Source organism: Adelges cooleyi, unplaced genomic scaffold, assembly GCF_023614345.1.
Source record: "Adelges cooleyi isolate 19-005CV unplaced genomic scaffold, UGA_ACOO_1.1 ACOO_flye_CR_arks_rails_tigmint_CR_PRNA_376, whole genome shotgun sequence".
Taxonomy (NCBI): domain Eukaryota; kingdom Metazoa; phylum Arthropoda; class Insecta; order Hemiptera; family Adelgidae; genus Adelges; species Adelges cooleyi.
The window spans coordinates 11,773,545-11,789,102 of record NW_026096053.1 but is presented as its reverse complement, the minus strand read 5'-3'; the positions used below and the strand labels follow the sequence as shown (position 1 = coordinate 11,789,102).

Below are 15,558 nucleotides of genomic sequence, written 5' to 3'. Positions count from 1 at the left end.
AGTTACTATATAATATATACTGTGGTTGAACTATTTCCAGACTACGCTACGATTGTCAATATTTTAATTTCATAAAACTGAATACTAATTTGTTATTAATAGGAAATTCATAAACCTACATATTATAGTCATTTTTATTCAGTGTACCATATGAATGATTACAAAATACACGTGCATATAAATTTGTGTTAGTCTAAACCACATTTCAATTGTAAAACAAATTTAAGTTTTAAGAGAATAAACGTATTTTATTGACGCAGGTCCAAAAAAAAAAAAAAGGTTAGTTTAGTAGGCAGTTGGAAAATATTTTGTTTTAAAAATGTGTGTCGTTTTGTGGTTTTACTTGTTGGGGTCAAATCGAATAATATAGAAAATAATCATTACATTGATCACGTACATTCACAGATTCAATATCAAATGACACAGTACTCATACAACTTTCAACAGTTCCATAAGCATAATACTGTGTTAGAGTCGTGACCAATTACACAATGTACATTATTACTGACCTAGTTTTCATGTAAAACAATAATTACCTATGAAACAGCTATTTTAGGCTCGTAGAAAAAATGTATTCAAAATTATTACTGAAAGCAATGTGGTTCGACGCATCAGGTTTGAATTTAAATGTTAATATGTTAATGAAGTTTTGTAATTGAAGGATTATGTTAACCGTAAGAAATATGTATTAGAAATTATTGCTTGTAAAACAAAGTTATTGGTAGTTTTTTTAACAAGCAGACACACACATCATTGGTATTTAAAATTAGGTAATATCGATTTAGGCTAACTTTGTATTGGTATAAACGTAAAAACAATAAAAAATAAAAGGAAATAACAAAATAGATTTTTGTTTTATTAGGTATTTTAGTGGCACATGCACAGCAATACCAGACTTTATTCTTTGATGTCGCACATAATATTATCTCGACGAGAATGTTGACCGAGAGCAAGACAAGATTAATCTTAACAGAAGTGATGATAAAATATTCTCAGATTCATAAAATTAAGTAACTATTGAACATTTGGAAAGAGAGAAAATATAAACCAGTTCATGCTGAATATTTCTAACAAAAGACAATTGGTTTTTTTTTTTTTTTTATCAAAAGTCATAACAAGTGTTGTTCAAAATTAAAACCAAAAAATAATATTTATATATGGAAATAAATACATCAAATTCTCGGTACTATTGTGTTTAACAATAAAATAATAAAAAAAATATATGCGGAAATTGTAGAGTTAACATTATGTTTACAATTTATCGAAGTAATTGTTAATGTCTGGTAATCCTTCCTTGAGACCCTTGCGTTTACGTGTATCCTACAAGTAAAAAATAATTTTAGTATTTTCGCTCGTCAAGTATTGTTACTGTTAAGACTTACCATAACAACAGTGTATGTCTTAGTTCCAGGTTCGCACGGATCACCAGGGAATACCTGCCAGTGGTCAAACACACATTGTGGGAAAGCTTGTCCACCAGTATTGCTGCGCAAATCTGCTGTGAATCCTGTGTATAGAAATGATAAAAATTAGAGCTTGTTACAGCTAGACACCTTTTTAATGTAATTAACACCGAAGTACATTATGTTCCAGCTGATCATAGCAAAATGTCGTCATCGGACATAAAGATAGAGGTCCTACAACAGCGTTCTGAAAAGCTCGGTTATGTTTTCTATTCTTCCATAAGCACTATCAACACTGTCTCCGTTCACAGACGAATAAAAACCCGCCCGCCAACTACAGAGTGATGCATTTGTGCTGGAAGTTTTTAAATACAAGAAGCATACATCATGCAACCAGAAATAAGGATCTCTTTGTGGTTATATGAGTGTATTGTACCAGATAAAAAATTTGGTCAACATAGCGACATACACCTAAAATTTGTTTTAGCCACTAAAGGAAAGTCCAACACTTTATTAAATGAAAGTGAAAGAGGCAAAAGGTGGCCAAATTTTATCCTATTCAATTTATTATGTCTTAAATTTTTGTGATAATATGTGTGTATTGTATCAGATAAAAACCTGATAAACATAGCGACATCTATCTCAATTTTAATTTTGCCACAAAAGGAAAGTCCGTTACTCTATCATGTGAAAGTAGCAGAGGCAAATAATGGCTTTAAATAATTTAATGAACAAAATAAGCAAGGAACAAAACTTACCGAAAGACTCATTGACAGGCAAATATGCTTTGACGACAAACATAGGAGTTCCAACTACTTGACTTTCTTCAAATACGTGTCCTCTACGTCTGTTCAAAACACTGTAAATTCCACCAACTGCGACTTCGGGACACTGAGAAACAATAAAATACATTATTCAAGTAAATTGATTAACAACAAAAATTCTATTAACAAACCTGAATTTCACACAAGTACACCGGCTCCATAATCCTGGGATGGGCAGATAAAATACAAGCGTACATGCATCGACGAGCGGTTGGAATAATTTGACCACCTCCTCTATGAATGGCATCAGCGTGTAATGTAACGTCGTGAATATTGAATCTAACTGCACGCATGTTTTCTTCAGCCAAGACTCCCTAGAAAAAAACAATATAATATTCATTTAAAATATTTTTATAATAATTTGCATTATATTTTTTTTAGTTAACACAAGCTGTTTTAAACACACTCAGACACTTTCAGCCATCACTGGTAATTATTACCATCTGGTGGAAACCGCGAAAGATATATTAGGGTATCATCATAGCACATTTATTATCCAATTATGCAGATTTTCTCAACTTTTAAAGTATACTGCGGAGCGAGTTTTAAGTAATAAGAGGTATAAAAACGTATAAAACTAACGGCTCAGTTGGGGTTCGAACTCTAGACTTCCTGTATGCTGAAGAGCTGCACTTCCACTACACCTCTATCTGATATGCATTTTCATTTTTCACACCTTTTAAACTGTGAACACACCTCGCTGCTGTTATCACGATAATGAAGTTGCAATTGTATTTATTAAACCAAGCACCTAGTATATATATATTTTTTTATTGTGGTAATTATAGGTTTTGAGTAAAATATTTTATTTATTTTAGTAGTTATATATATTTGTACTCAGACACTTTCAGCCATCACTGGGCAAAGCCATCTGGTGGAAACCGCGAAAGATATTAATTATTATCATCATAGTTATAATTCAATAACATGTCATAAAAGTTTTCTGCATAATTAAATGAAAATATCGCTAAAATTACAAATTTAAGCTTCGGTTACACTAGATAAAATTACTAGCTAGTCGTTTATGAATTCACCTATTGCTACTTAACTAGCTCCTCGTAATAGGGACTGTCATATCAATAAACTGAGAGTTAGCCATTCACTTAACCGGTTAATTGTTTCACACTTTTTAATCGACACTCAATTAGATAGTAAATTCAATTAGTATAATCGAGGCTAAAAACATGTTTATTATAAGTCAGACACTTTCAGCCATCACTAGACCAGCAAGGTCATCTGGTGGAAACCGCGAAAGATATAATATTGTATCATCATAGTTTTATTTAGTGTACATCCGTTATTTTATAAAATTGTATTGAAAAATCAAAAGAAATAAAAACTACAACATTGTAGTACTCAGACACTTTCAGCCATCATAGTGACCTAATAGGCCATCTGGTGGAAACCGCGAAAGAATATAAAGTGTATCATCAGTGTAAGTTTATAGTTTAATTTAAAGTTCTTATTTTGTCCATAATAGTATTTACTTTGCTCAGACACTTTCAGCCATCACTTAACCAGAAAGGTCATCTGGTGGAAACCGCGAAAGATATAATAATGTATCATCACGGCAAATGAAGTTAATAAAATATACAAATGTATTACCTCTTTGGTGGCCCATTGGAAACCAGCAACAACGGAATCTTTAATTTCATTAAGATATTGTACTCCCTTTGTGACGTCAATTAACAAGTTGGGACCAGTACCATCTGGACCGAAAGCCCAAATTTTACGTGCTTCAGTCACATCGTATTCATACTTTTCTCCTAGATAACGGGCACGTGCTTTGAATTCATCTCTAGGATTGACTTGTCCCTAAACATAAAATTATTTATTAGATGATCATTCTTTATCAAATTAAACATTTTTTACTTACACCTTCGATGTCTTCAGCCAAACCGTCTGGGAAGGGTTCACATTTCATGAACAATCTGTTGTGTTTGTTGGGCGATTTTGATAAGCACATAATTTCTGATTCTTCATTGACAGTTTCTCTGTATGACACAACTGGGTCTGATTTCTTGATTGGGATACAAGCGTGGTCTTCTTCCAAGTCCTTGAGGCAAATTTCCAAATGTAATTCTCCAGCACCAGCAACAATGTGTTCACCAGATTCTTCAATAATACATTGGACCATAGGATCAGACTTCGCTAAACGTTTAAGTCCTTCAACCAATTTGGGCAGGTCAGCAGGATTTTTGGGCTCAACAGCAATGCGCACCACAGGGGATACACTGAACTTCATCACCTTCATGTTGTGGGCATCCTTAAATGTAGTGATCGTTCCAGTTTTCACCAAAAACTGATCAACGCCGACCAATCCACAGATGTTACCACTGGGAACGTCTTCAATAGCTTCAGTATAACGTCCCATCATCAAAATTGTTCTTTGGATAGCCTTTTCGTACAAATCTTCTTTCTTTCCTGGAGTGTAGTTGGGTCCCATGATACGAGCTTTCATGCCAGTGGCAACCTAAAATTTATATCATTCACATTTAAACAACATCCTTCATAACAAAAGTTACATTATTCTTTGAACATATAACTCAATAAATATTGAAGACAATCATTTTCAACTTTTTTAATAGTTCTCTTTTTACTAGTGATGTTTCTTAATTAAAAAAAATATGAAAAACCTGAAGTATTAAGATTGAAAATTATCAAGTACCCAATAGCATTCATTATCCAGTCAATAAAAAAAAAGATCCGATTAAAAATTACAACTACTTAGATAATAAGTATACGTGGGTGAATATAAAAATGTTTGACTAAAACAAATATCACTATTATAGGCCGAATACTAAATATTTGCTATTATTTATGATACTTTTTACCAACCCTTCCAGAGAACACACGTCCAAAAGCGTAGAACCGTCCTTTATCAGAAGTCGGCACCATTTTGGAAATGTACATCATAAGTGGTGCATCAGGATCACAGTTCTGTAATAAATAATATTTTAGTATTTAGCAAATTAATTATAAAAAATAAAATACCTTCACTCCAAGGGCGGCTTCATCATCGTGAGGACCTTCGTATAACATTTCCATACGGTATTTTTGAGCAACAACAGGGGATGGCAAGTGAATAGCAATCATCTGAAGTAAAGCTTCTCCAGCAGGTAACCAGGTACGCATAACAACCTATTGATATTAACAACAAAAATAATAGCATATAAATGTTAGGGAAAATCTCTCAATGAAGTTGTGCAGCTATTGAAAATTCTAACTCAGATGGAGAAGGGTTAACTAGGAATATCTACATGGTATTCTTTTTCTGAATAATATTTCATCATCATCGTTAAGTTAAGAGAAGAAAAATATTTTCTGTAATACTTGAAGTTAATAAATGTTTAGTAAAATCTCTCAATTAAGTTGTAAAACTATTGAAAATTCTAACTCAGATGGAGAAGGGTTAACTAGGAATATCTACATGGTATTCTTTTTCTGAATAATATTTCATCATCATCGTAAGATTAAGAGAAAAAAATATTTACTTCAAGTATTACATTAAATATAGTTATTATATAGTTACCTTTAATAAAGCTTTTCCGTCTTTGTCTTGATCTTCATGTTTTAACTCAATTCCAAGTTTTTTCAAAAGGTCAGTGGCTTCATCTTTCTTATAGTTCATGATACAATTGAAGACCTAAAAAATTATTAAATTAATTAATACTAATATGTAGGATGAACAATCCAATTAAAAATTTCAATGATTAATTTTTGTAAAATCAAACCGTCAGATAACTAAAAATTAATATCTCCAAAATATTTCAGAACAGGTCTGTGATAAATATTCATCATAGGTTTGTAAAAATGAAGGTTATAACTAAGAGGTTTATAGATTGAAAAAAACAAATACAAATTATCTCAGTCGGCCGTTCTTAAAGGCATCGTCAAAGAACATCAGTTGTGTTTGGTGTGCTTAATATTCATCACTGGTAAATTATTTTATTCTTAAATTTTTTTTTTATAAAATAAAAATTGGTATTTCAATCCTCAGACGGCCGTTCTTAAGATATCTTCATGAAGATCTCAGAAGCATTGGTGTGCAAGAACATCATCACTGGTTTACCAATTTTTAACTATAAATAATATCTAATACCGGATAAAATTTTTTTTATCACATGGAGTTTTTTTATATTGAAGTTAACAAAATTTGAAATATAAGCATTCCAAGAAAATTTTTTAAAAGCAAAAGTGGTATTTTTAAGAGACTTCAGACGGCCGTTCTTAAGATATCTTCAATTAGTATTACAGGAGCATTGGTGTGCAAGAACATCATCATAAGTCTACCAATTTTAACTTTAAATTGTACTAGAAAAATAAATTTATTCTCTCAAGATGTTCTTACATTAACTTATAAGCATTTCTGAAAATCCTATAGGTGGTCGCAACGCTTGATAATCTATTCATTAGAAAATAGCAAAAATTACACCAGGCTGACATTACGCATTTAAATGCAGTGCGTTGTTTATCATCAAAGGTGGTGTAAAAACTTCAAGTGCGAGCGCTTAAGGTTAAAAATATGAGTTGTATGAATGTGTACAAAAAATAACTAGTATTTACAAGTGTACATCATTCTAAGGAATATTTTTTTATGTTATATTTGTAAGCAACATCAGTCGGCCGTTCTTATGATATCGTCAAATATATCAGAAGCATTGGTGTGCAAGAATATCATCATTGTTGTTAGTTATGTTTAATAACGGCAATTAATAAAAATAAATTATGTTTACATACTTTGTAAATAGGGTCCAAGATGTACATGTTGAATGATCGTTGGTTATTATCATCCTTTTGCTTAGCCCATTTCTTTGTTTTGGTGTTAAAGAAGTTCTCACCCCAAAGTCTATAATTAAAAATATATACAAAATGTATACAGTAAATCAATAGAGACAGCAATACTTTACCTGTTCATAAGCTTCACAACGTCAATCTTGAATTTTTCAGCATACATTTCAGCGAACTGTTTCAAAGTAAAAGCCCATCCGTGTAGACCAGATCCAAAACCAACACTTCCTTTGCTAGGGTCAACCTACACATTTGTTTAAGTTCTTAAAAAAATATTTATGTGTTATCAAAGCAAGCAATACTAATAACTATAAATGTAAAAATAATCTTTCAGACGTGGAGAAGGGTAAAAATATATTTCATACTACTGTCAATAGTTAGTTTATGTATCATCATAAAGATTAATTTACTTAGATTTTATTTATTTGAAAAGTTAATTATTACCTGAACTTCACCCATTGGACCACTGTCATCTGAGTATGTGGCGATAATGATATTTACGTTTTCAACAATACGTTGGAAAGTCTGATACAGATCTTCAGATTCTAATTGCAATTCCAAAAGAGCACGGTCCATCTTGTTCATGAACAAAATAGGCTTAATTCTTTCAGCGATAGCTTGACGCAACACAGTTTCAGTTTGAACACACACACCTAAATAATTTGCATTGTTTAAAATGATTATTATTGTGTATGGCTTTATTTTACTATTTATTATCAGGAATATGTTTTTAAGGCCTAGTTAGGTCGCCTAAGACGATAACGGTAGTCTTTCTCTTTAGACAGTAATCTGCCCATAGAGAAACTAATCGTAGTAAAGTATTAAACTGATAATAGATACATGATACATGTAAATAAAATATAAGATAATTATTAATTACCAGAGACACAATCGACAACAACTAAAGCTCCATCAGTGACACGAAGAGCAGCAGTGACTTCACTAGAGAAATCAACGTGCCCAGGTGAATCAATCAAGTTGATCAAAAATCCTTTTTCTGTCACATCACGTTGGTCAGGGTTCTTGATGAAGACCAAATCTTTCTCTTGCAATTCGAAGTACATAGAAATAGCGGTAGACTTGATTGTGATACAACGATCTTGTTCATCTTTACGTGTGTCGGTAAAACGCATATCACCAGCCTTAGCATTAGCAATAATACCAGCTTTGGATACCAAAGAATCGGTCAAGGTTGACTTTCCATGATCCACATGAGCAATGACGGACATGTTACGGATATTCCGTTTTTTGTCCATCATGCCACGGATCTCATCTACTGTGAAGTTCACCTAAAATAAAGATTTAGTTTAAAAAAATATTTATACAACTATATACATATTTTATTTAATTATCTATTAAACTTTATTAAATTAAAATGTCAGACTCATTAAATCAGTTTTTACCTCCACGAATGGTCAGGTTGTTAAAGGGTCATCATTCATGTTTTTAAACATTGATCACAAAGAAAAATGTATTTAGATAAAGATATCGGCATATTAACCAAATAGTATTATGACATCACTTAAGTTATCCTATTCTATTATCCTAGATTGCCAAAAACTAGAAATTTGAATGCTAAGATAAATTGAATTAAAAAAAAAAGGTTATCTCCCTTTAAAAATTATTAGAGATTAAAAGAAGGTTATTTGTGCGTTTTATCAAAATGTAAAACAAAATAATTATATTACATTTTATTGTAAAATAATGTTACTTAGTTGATCAGAATAACATTAGTTTTAAGGGCCGCTGACTACTTTCAGTTTAAAGTAACTTTTTTAAAGAAAAACGAAATCAATAAATGTATTCAACTGAAATATTGCAAATAATGCATATGTCATGACAGTAATGAAATAGCCAACACAACGTATTATAGTAGATTGGACTTTGAACAGTTAATTTTTAACAATAAACAATTATTAATAAATAGGTATTAAAAAATCCCTTAACCCCCATAAAATAATATTAACATAATACACATTAACATAAGTTTATTTAATTTATTTACTATATAAAACAGCAAGACGTGCAAAGTATTTCTAAAATATTATTATTATGACATAAAACATATTGCTACGGTTAGGAGGTTAGGTATAATTTTTTTAAAGTTACGAAGAGGTGCACAAATATTTGATGGATACTTTTAAAATAGTAAACGACCATGGGCCGTTTTGATTTAAAAATTATTTTGAATAGAGTTTGATGCAACTAAAACCAAAGGGGCAGCGTCTTCGATAATGAAAAACCTACTTTTACAAGCAGAGGATTGGGCAAATTAATAATTTACTATTAAAAATTGTCAACGGTGTTGTATTGCATTATCAGAAAAAGTAGGAGAACTAATTGTATCACTACCCCTAACATAGTAGGGTAGTTTACGGTAATTAGTTCAGCGTGTAATTAATGCAAAAGAAAAAAAAACCAAGAGAGAGATTTCAATCCCGTGGAATGCCAACACATCGTACCCACGTCAATTCCTTTATTTTAAAGTGCCGGCTAGAGCGGCAAAAATATCGAAAACCGAATCGATCAAAGTAAATTCGGATCGGGTGACAATAGCTTATAGTGTAAATACGTAAATAAATCTGATCAATACTTACCATTTTTGGATGTTTTCGGATAAATTTCTAGGTCGAAAAACTGTTGTTGCACGAGTGTCGACGAGACGACGTTGCAACAGAAAGGACCGCTGTTACCGTCGAGAGCTACGGCCGAGTACCTCTACTCCCTCTCCCTCACCCCGCAGCGTCCAACGGTCGCCATGACACGTTGCACCGACGAACATAATACCCCCCTCCCCACCACCGACAACGGTTGTGAAACAAATTGCCCAGCGGTAACCACGTTGGCCAACCTCACTCAACGGATAACAGCTACTCAATGGTTCACTGCTTATCACAACTCGTACGATACCATTGTTATGATAGCTCCATGGCACAATAAAAAGTCGATGATAACAATAAAGCAAACAACATTATTGCGCTCTGAAGTTATAACTTTATCTTGTAATAAATTATAGTAATTAATAACAATTAACAACAAGTCTAAAGGTGTAAAATATTAAAAATATATTACATTTTTTTTTGCCCTATTTTCTGTAGCCTAAAGGTAAAAAATTTTGAGAAGACGTTGTTCTAACATGTTATAAATTTGAATACGTTAAAAACAACATAAGTTAATATGTAAGTAATGTTTGTTATTATTTATGAATACTTTAACAGTTAAAAGAATTTTTTGTTTTGACTTTAAAAAAAAAAAACTATTGCAACATTACATTTATCCAATTTAATACCAAGTTGATATGAAGCGATTAACACAATTTGAAACTTAAAGTTATGAAGTCTAAACGGTTAATTTTATTTTATTTTTAGGTCATCTGCATATGTATCTAGACATGATTCTAGATCGAGAGATCGTAACAGAAATAAGAAAACTGATGACAAATATGAGGACTATAAACATAGGAGACAACAAAAGAGTTCATCTAAAAAGAGATATAAATCTAAATCAAAATCAAAATCTAAGCATAAAAGCAGAAGCAGAAGGTATAGTACAATTAAGGGTGTAAACTAATGCTTTACGTGGCTTATATCGACTGCTGCAACAAAGATTGTTTTTTATTAATTAAAATTTTTTTTATCCTCTGTTAGCTCCGCGTCTTTTGGTCACACTTAAATAAAGTGTGACTGGCATACAATTCTTATCTGAGTCACAGTGTGACTAAATCTGATAGCGCTCTTTTTTACCTGCAGCGTGACTAACAATGGGTTAGTTTAACCCATTTAACTAATACAAAGTGAGTTCTGTAAAACCGGTCATATCTTGAATCGAGCAATGAGATTTTGATTAACATATTCAAGATACTACCTTTTTCATCGATAATAAAAAAAACTCGTGGTATCAATTTAAAAAAAGAAATTTTTTTTTTCAAAATTGAGATGAGATACACCCTTCTTTGTTGTTGCAGTCGCTATGTAGGTCACATATTTTGTATACAGTGGTCTTCCTATAAAAATGATTTTACTGATTTACTTACTTGCTATTTACATCTTAAGATAAACTACTAAAACTAAGATACAAATCTTATTGGTAATTAAAAATAATTGATATTTAAAAAAAAATAATGAATATAAATATATTATAATTGTATGGAGGAATAGATAAATATATTATAAATAATTTTTGATAATTAATAAAAATATTAAAAATATACTTCTCCACAAAAAATGATAGTATAGTATAAGAATAGTATAGTATTAATTAGTTGAATAATAATATATTATTATTTGATCATATTTCTTTTAATTAAATTTAAGTTAAAATATATTTTATTTTGTTTATTTATAGGTCTTCATCAAAAGATTCATCATCGTCATCTTCTTCGTCATCATCAAAATCTAGTAATGACGAAGCTAAACTATTAGAGCGTTTACAAAAAGAAAGGATGAGATTAGAAGAAGAACGAAAAAATCAAAAAGAATTAGCAAAAGCTATGGAGACACCAGAAGAAAAACGCTTTAGACGTTTAATGAAAAAAGAAGCGAAAGAAAGAAAAAGAAAAGAACTTATGGGATGGGATAATGATTATCTTCATTATACAAATGCTGATAATCCTTTTGGTGATGCAAATTTGTTATCCACATTTGTATGGGATAAAAAATTGGCTAAGGATGGTCTAGTAGGAGTTAGTCATGAAGAACTGGAGGCGAGAAACAGGCAAAAAATGGAAGAAAATAAAAGAGAATTAGAGAAAGTAAAAAAGTCACGCATGGAAAGAGAAATGGAAAGGCAACAGCGAGACGAAGAAATGGCGATGATGCAAAGAACTAAAGAGGCAGCACAATTTAAAGAATGGGAAAAGAACGAAGATCAGTTTCATTTAGAACAAGCCCGTTTAAGATCAACTATTCGAATTCATGATGGCCGAGGTAAAAAATATAATAACTAATTAAAAAAATGTAATTTTAAAGTTTAATTTTTTCCTTTAATGTTTTAGCAAAACCTATTGATCTTCTTGCTAAGTATATAAGTAACGAAGATGACGTAGACACAGCAGAGATGTACGAGCCATATATTTATTTAAACGGTTTGGTTTTGAAAGATTTGGAAGATCTTGTTGTTGACATAAAAGTTTATATGGAGTTAGAAAAGGGAAAAAATTTTGAATATTGGAACGATATAACAGTTATCGTTGAAGACGAATTGCATAAAATGAGAAAAAAACAAACTGAATCGGCGTACACTGGTAAATAATATACACCTACAAAATACGCATTAAACTCTGTAGGATATAGGGGAGATAAGACTTATGTGAAGTACAATTTCAATTACAAGGTTCGCATAATGGACCTATAGGTTGGAGTACATGATCGCTTTCCGGGTCCCAACCCTTAATACTAAAACTACACCTATGAAATAGTTAGATTTTCTGCTAAAAGCAAGCTAATGTTAAATATTGTTTTTTACAGTCGTTGGCCGTCGAGAAGGTATACATCAATCGGTGGCAAATGAAGTCGCTCAAATTTTTAAAGGTAAAAACGCAGAGCAATTGGATCAGTTAAAAGCACAAATTGAGAAAAAAATTAATAGCAAGGCAGAAGGAGTAGATATAGGATATTGGGAAACGTTGTTGTCTCAGCTCAAAGGTATTATTTTTTAAGGTTTATTTACTTAACTTTTAATGTTTAAATAATCGATGCATTTTTTTTTTTTTTAGCACATGTTGCAAGAGCAAGGTTAAGAGATCGCCATAATGAAACATTAAAACGTAAGCTGGAGGTACTGAAGGCTCAGCAAAAAGTTGTAGAGGATAAACAATTAGATGTCGCCGAAGGAAGTAGTGAAAAAAATATAACCAAACAACAATCGTCTTCTGCCAATGTACAACATGATCACAACGAGCCATCGACTTCTAAAGATCATACAAATGAAGGAGAAGAATCACAATGTTCCGTTGAAGAATTGAGGTGATTATACTAAATTGTACTTAAATAGTTATTTCTAAATGAAACATACTAAAAAGTTATTCAATCATTTTTTTTTTTATTATTTGACAATAAGGTTTTTCTTATAAAAATGAATAGATTAATGTATTTAAAAATGTTAAGAAATTGAAAGACGACAATTTATTATAAGTGTTCATGGGCTGAACTATATTTGTCACGTTCCATTATGTTAATTATTGAAAGCCGCTAAGGGGTTGATGTACTAGTGGGTTAGCCTTGAATGTCTAAAGTTGGTTCTTGCTAAGTCCATTACTGGTTTGGTCCTATTTAGTTATAGTAACCAATTAAATACTGAAATTTCAGTTTGGTTTCATTTTTTTTTTTAACCATTAATAAATATTTAGTGATATATTTTTTTAATGTATTGTGAGAATGTAGTTAAGAGAACACTATAGCCTACATACCCAATTTTCTAGCATTAAAATATACCTACGCAACATGCGTTTTATGCTATTTTTGATAAACCTAATATTTAACATTTAAAATCACATTATTTTACTTTTTTTAAATAATAATTAACTTTTATAGGTGTTTTTGCTCTAAAATCTATGGACTGAGTTAAACGCATTCTGCGTAGCTATGTTTAAATTAAATTTTTTTTTAAATCCCTGTAAGGATGCTGTGATAATCCGAAAAATAAATTAACTATTAAAAAAAAGAGTTCTAATTATTGAATTATTAGTTACACATCACAGTTTAACCTTTATATTAAGATTTTGAAAATAATTGCCTATACTTTACTTCTTAGAAATGGGCAGTGTAATGTCCTCTAACAAAATATATTTATTGGGTCAATACTGATATAATGATAATGAGTTTATTTTAAATACATAGAACATTTATTTTATACTATAAAATAGACACAGGTATAAAAAAAAATGCTTATGTTTTTTTAAATTTAATATTAATTATGTAGTAAAGTATTTTATTATTTGAAACATGTCATTAGTGATGCCGAACAAGAAATTCAAAATAAAATCGAAGAGTGTATTACTGACTATGAATCTAATGGGTACAGTCCTGTGTATGTATCGCCAAATAGTTTGGAACTGGGAACATTAGTCGTATCGGAAGAAGATGACCTCAAAAGACTGACGTTTGCCAGATTACAAGTGCAGGGTACGGGAACAAGGATTGAGGTGAGTTTATTATCACGATAATAAATTATTGAATGTGTCAATTGTTAGTTTATATATTCGAATGTGGTCATAAATTATTAAATTGACTTTGAAAAATTTACTGTATCGGTTATCGTAAATAATAATGTATATTTATTTACGAGTTTGACAGTCACATGATACCATCGATATTTGATGCCAACTGCATTAGGGTTGTTTGTTTGCTTTGTTATCGGAACACCTTGATCTAAATCTAAAGTTAACAAAAAAAAAAAGTATTATAGGATTATAATTGTGCATAATTTATGACAAAAATCATTTTGTTATACATAAAGTATATTATCTATCATCATCATACCTATTATAGATATGAATAACATTATGTGTATATTTAATATACTTGTGTCACCTAAAGATTTATGTGACAATGATTTACATAATAGATTTGTATTTTAACAGAATGTCATGGCTGCTGAAGAAAGAGCTTTACAAAAAGAAGCTAGAAAGGGGATGACTAACGAGGAAGCGGAATTTTCAGTCGAATCCGAATTAGATAATCAAGTTTATTTATGGTCGGATAAATACAGACCACGTAAACCGAGATATTTCAATAGGTAATCCGATTGTTTATATTCATAAGGGTTCTTAAATATACTAATTCGATATAATTTTTAGGGTTCACACTGGATTTGAATGGAATAAATACAATCAGACCCATTATGATATGGATAATCCACCGCCAAAAATTGTTCAAGGGTACAAATTCAATATATTTTATCCAGATTTAATAAATAAAGGATCGACGCCTCAATATTTCTTAGTATGCTAAATAAAAATACATTGTAGTTAATTAAATTTTTTTTTTTTACAAATGAATAATACTATGCTTTACTTTTAGACCGCTTGTGCAGATAATCCAGAATTTGCAGTGTTACGTTTCCACGCTGGTCCACCATACGAAGATATTGCATTCAAAATAGTTAATAGAGAATGGGAATATTCATATAAACGAGGGTTCCGTTGTCAATTCCACAACAACATTTTTCAACTTTGGTTCCATTTTAAGCGATATCGCTATAGGAGATAGTTTAGAAACGTATGTGCCTTTCTAACTATAACAACCTATTGTTTTGTACCTGTAAATTTAAAAAAAATAAATTGACTTTTTTGTTAGTTTTTAAATAATTTGGTTTAGTTTTGGATTATTCAACAACCTTAACTGTAATAAACAAAATCTCCCTTAAGGGAAGTCTGATAAGTGTGCAGTCAATATAAATGTAAAACATTTTATAGACAATGTGGTTATATACATTATAATTCTATTATTTAATTTTTTGGGATTCCTCTGGTATTTTATTATTTTTTTAAATTATAGTGTTTGTAATCGTATGTTTAATTTTTTTTTACCCCGGAAATAAGT

General features: G+C 30.7%; 2 protein-coding genes and 1 non-coding gene across 3 annotated transcripts; 1 reads left to right on the top strand and 2 right to left on the bottom strand.

The window, feature by feature from the left end:
- Window positions 1–1,131: 1,131 nt before the first annotated feature.
- LOC126840986 (translation elongation factor 2) lies at window positions 1,132–9,756 on the bottom strand. The gene is made up of 14 exons (XM_050577109.1): window positions 9,616–9,756; window positions 7,899–8,307; window positions 7,463–7,671; window positions 7,138–7,262; window positions 6,968–7,076; window positions 5,760–5,873; window positions 5,222–5,368; window positions 5,066–5,167; window positions 4,104–4,700; window positions 3,833–4,042; window positions 2,359–2,541; window positions 2,162–2,294; window positions 1,383–1,507; window positions 1,132–1,320 (listed from the first exon to the last, which is right to left on the bottom strand). Exons 1-14 carry the CDS (start codon window positions 9,616–9,618, stop codon window positions 1,252–1,254), a joined length of 2,535 nt encoding a protein of 844 aa, XP_050433066.1. The 5' UTR covers window positions 9,619–9,756; the 3' UTR covers window positions 1,132–1,251.
- Window positions 8,394–8,461, bottom strand: LOC126841173 (small nucleolar RNA SNORD57). The gene has a single exon (XR_007686140.1). It is a non-coding gene; the product is annotated as a small nucleolar RNA SNORD57 (small nucleolar RNA).
- A 217-nt stretch (window positions 9,757–9,973) lies between the features above and the next one.
- On the top strand, window positions 9,974–15,323 carry LOC126840987 (cactin). The gene is given in 11 exon segments (XM_050577110.1): window positions 9,974–10,197; window positions 10,387–10,560; window positions 11,363–11,943; window positions 12,012–12,260; window positions 12,484–12,660; window positions 12,732–12,981; window positions 13,970–14,159; window positions 14,598–14,752; window positions 14,814–14,958; window positions 15,037–15,150; window positions 15,152–15,323. Coding segments are annotated over 11 exon segments (2,136 nt in total). The 5' UTR covers window positions 9,974–10,195; the 3' UTR covers window positions 15,251–15,323.
- The last annotated feature ends 235 nt before the right edge of the window (window positions 15,324–15,558 follow it).

What these genes read in the sequence shown, in the direction of transcription:
- LOC126840986 (XM_050577109.1), bottom strand. An exon ending in GTTGTGAAGCTTATGAACAG is followed by an intron (nt 7,077 to 7,137) that starts GTAAAGTATTGC and finishes TTTTAATTATAG; the next exon opens with ACTTTGGGGTGAGAACTTCT. An exon ending in TCCAATGGGCCACCAAAGAG is followed by an intron (nt 2,542 to 3,832) that starts GTAATACATTTG and finishes GTTTTTTTCTAG; the next exon opens with GGAGTCTTGGCTGAAGAAAA.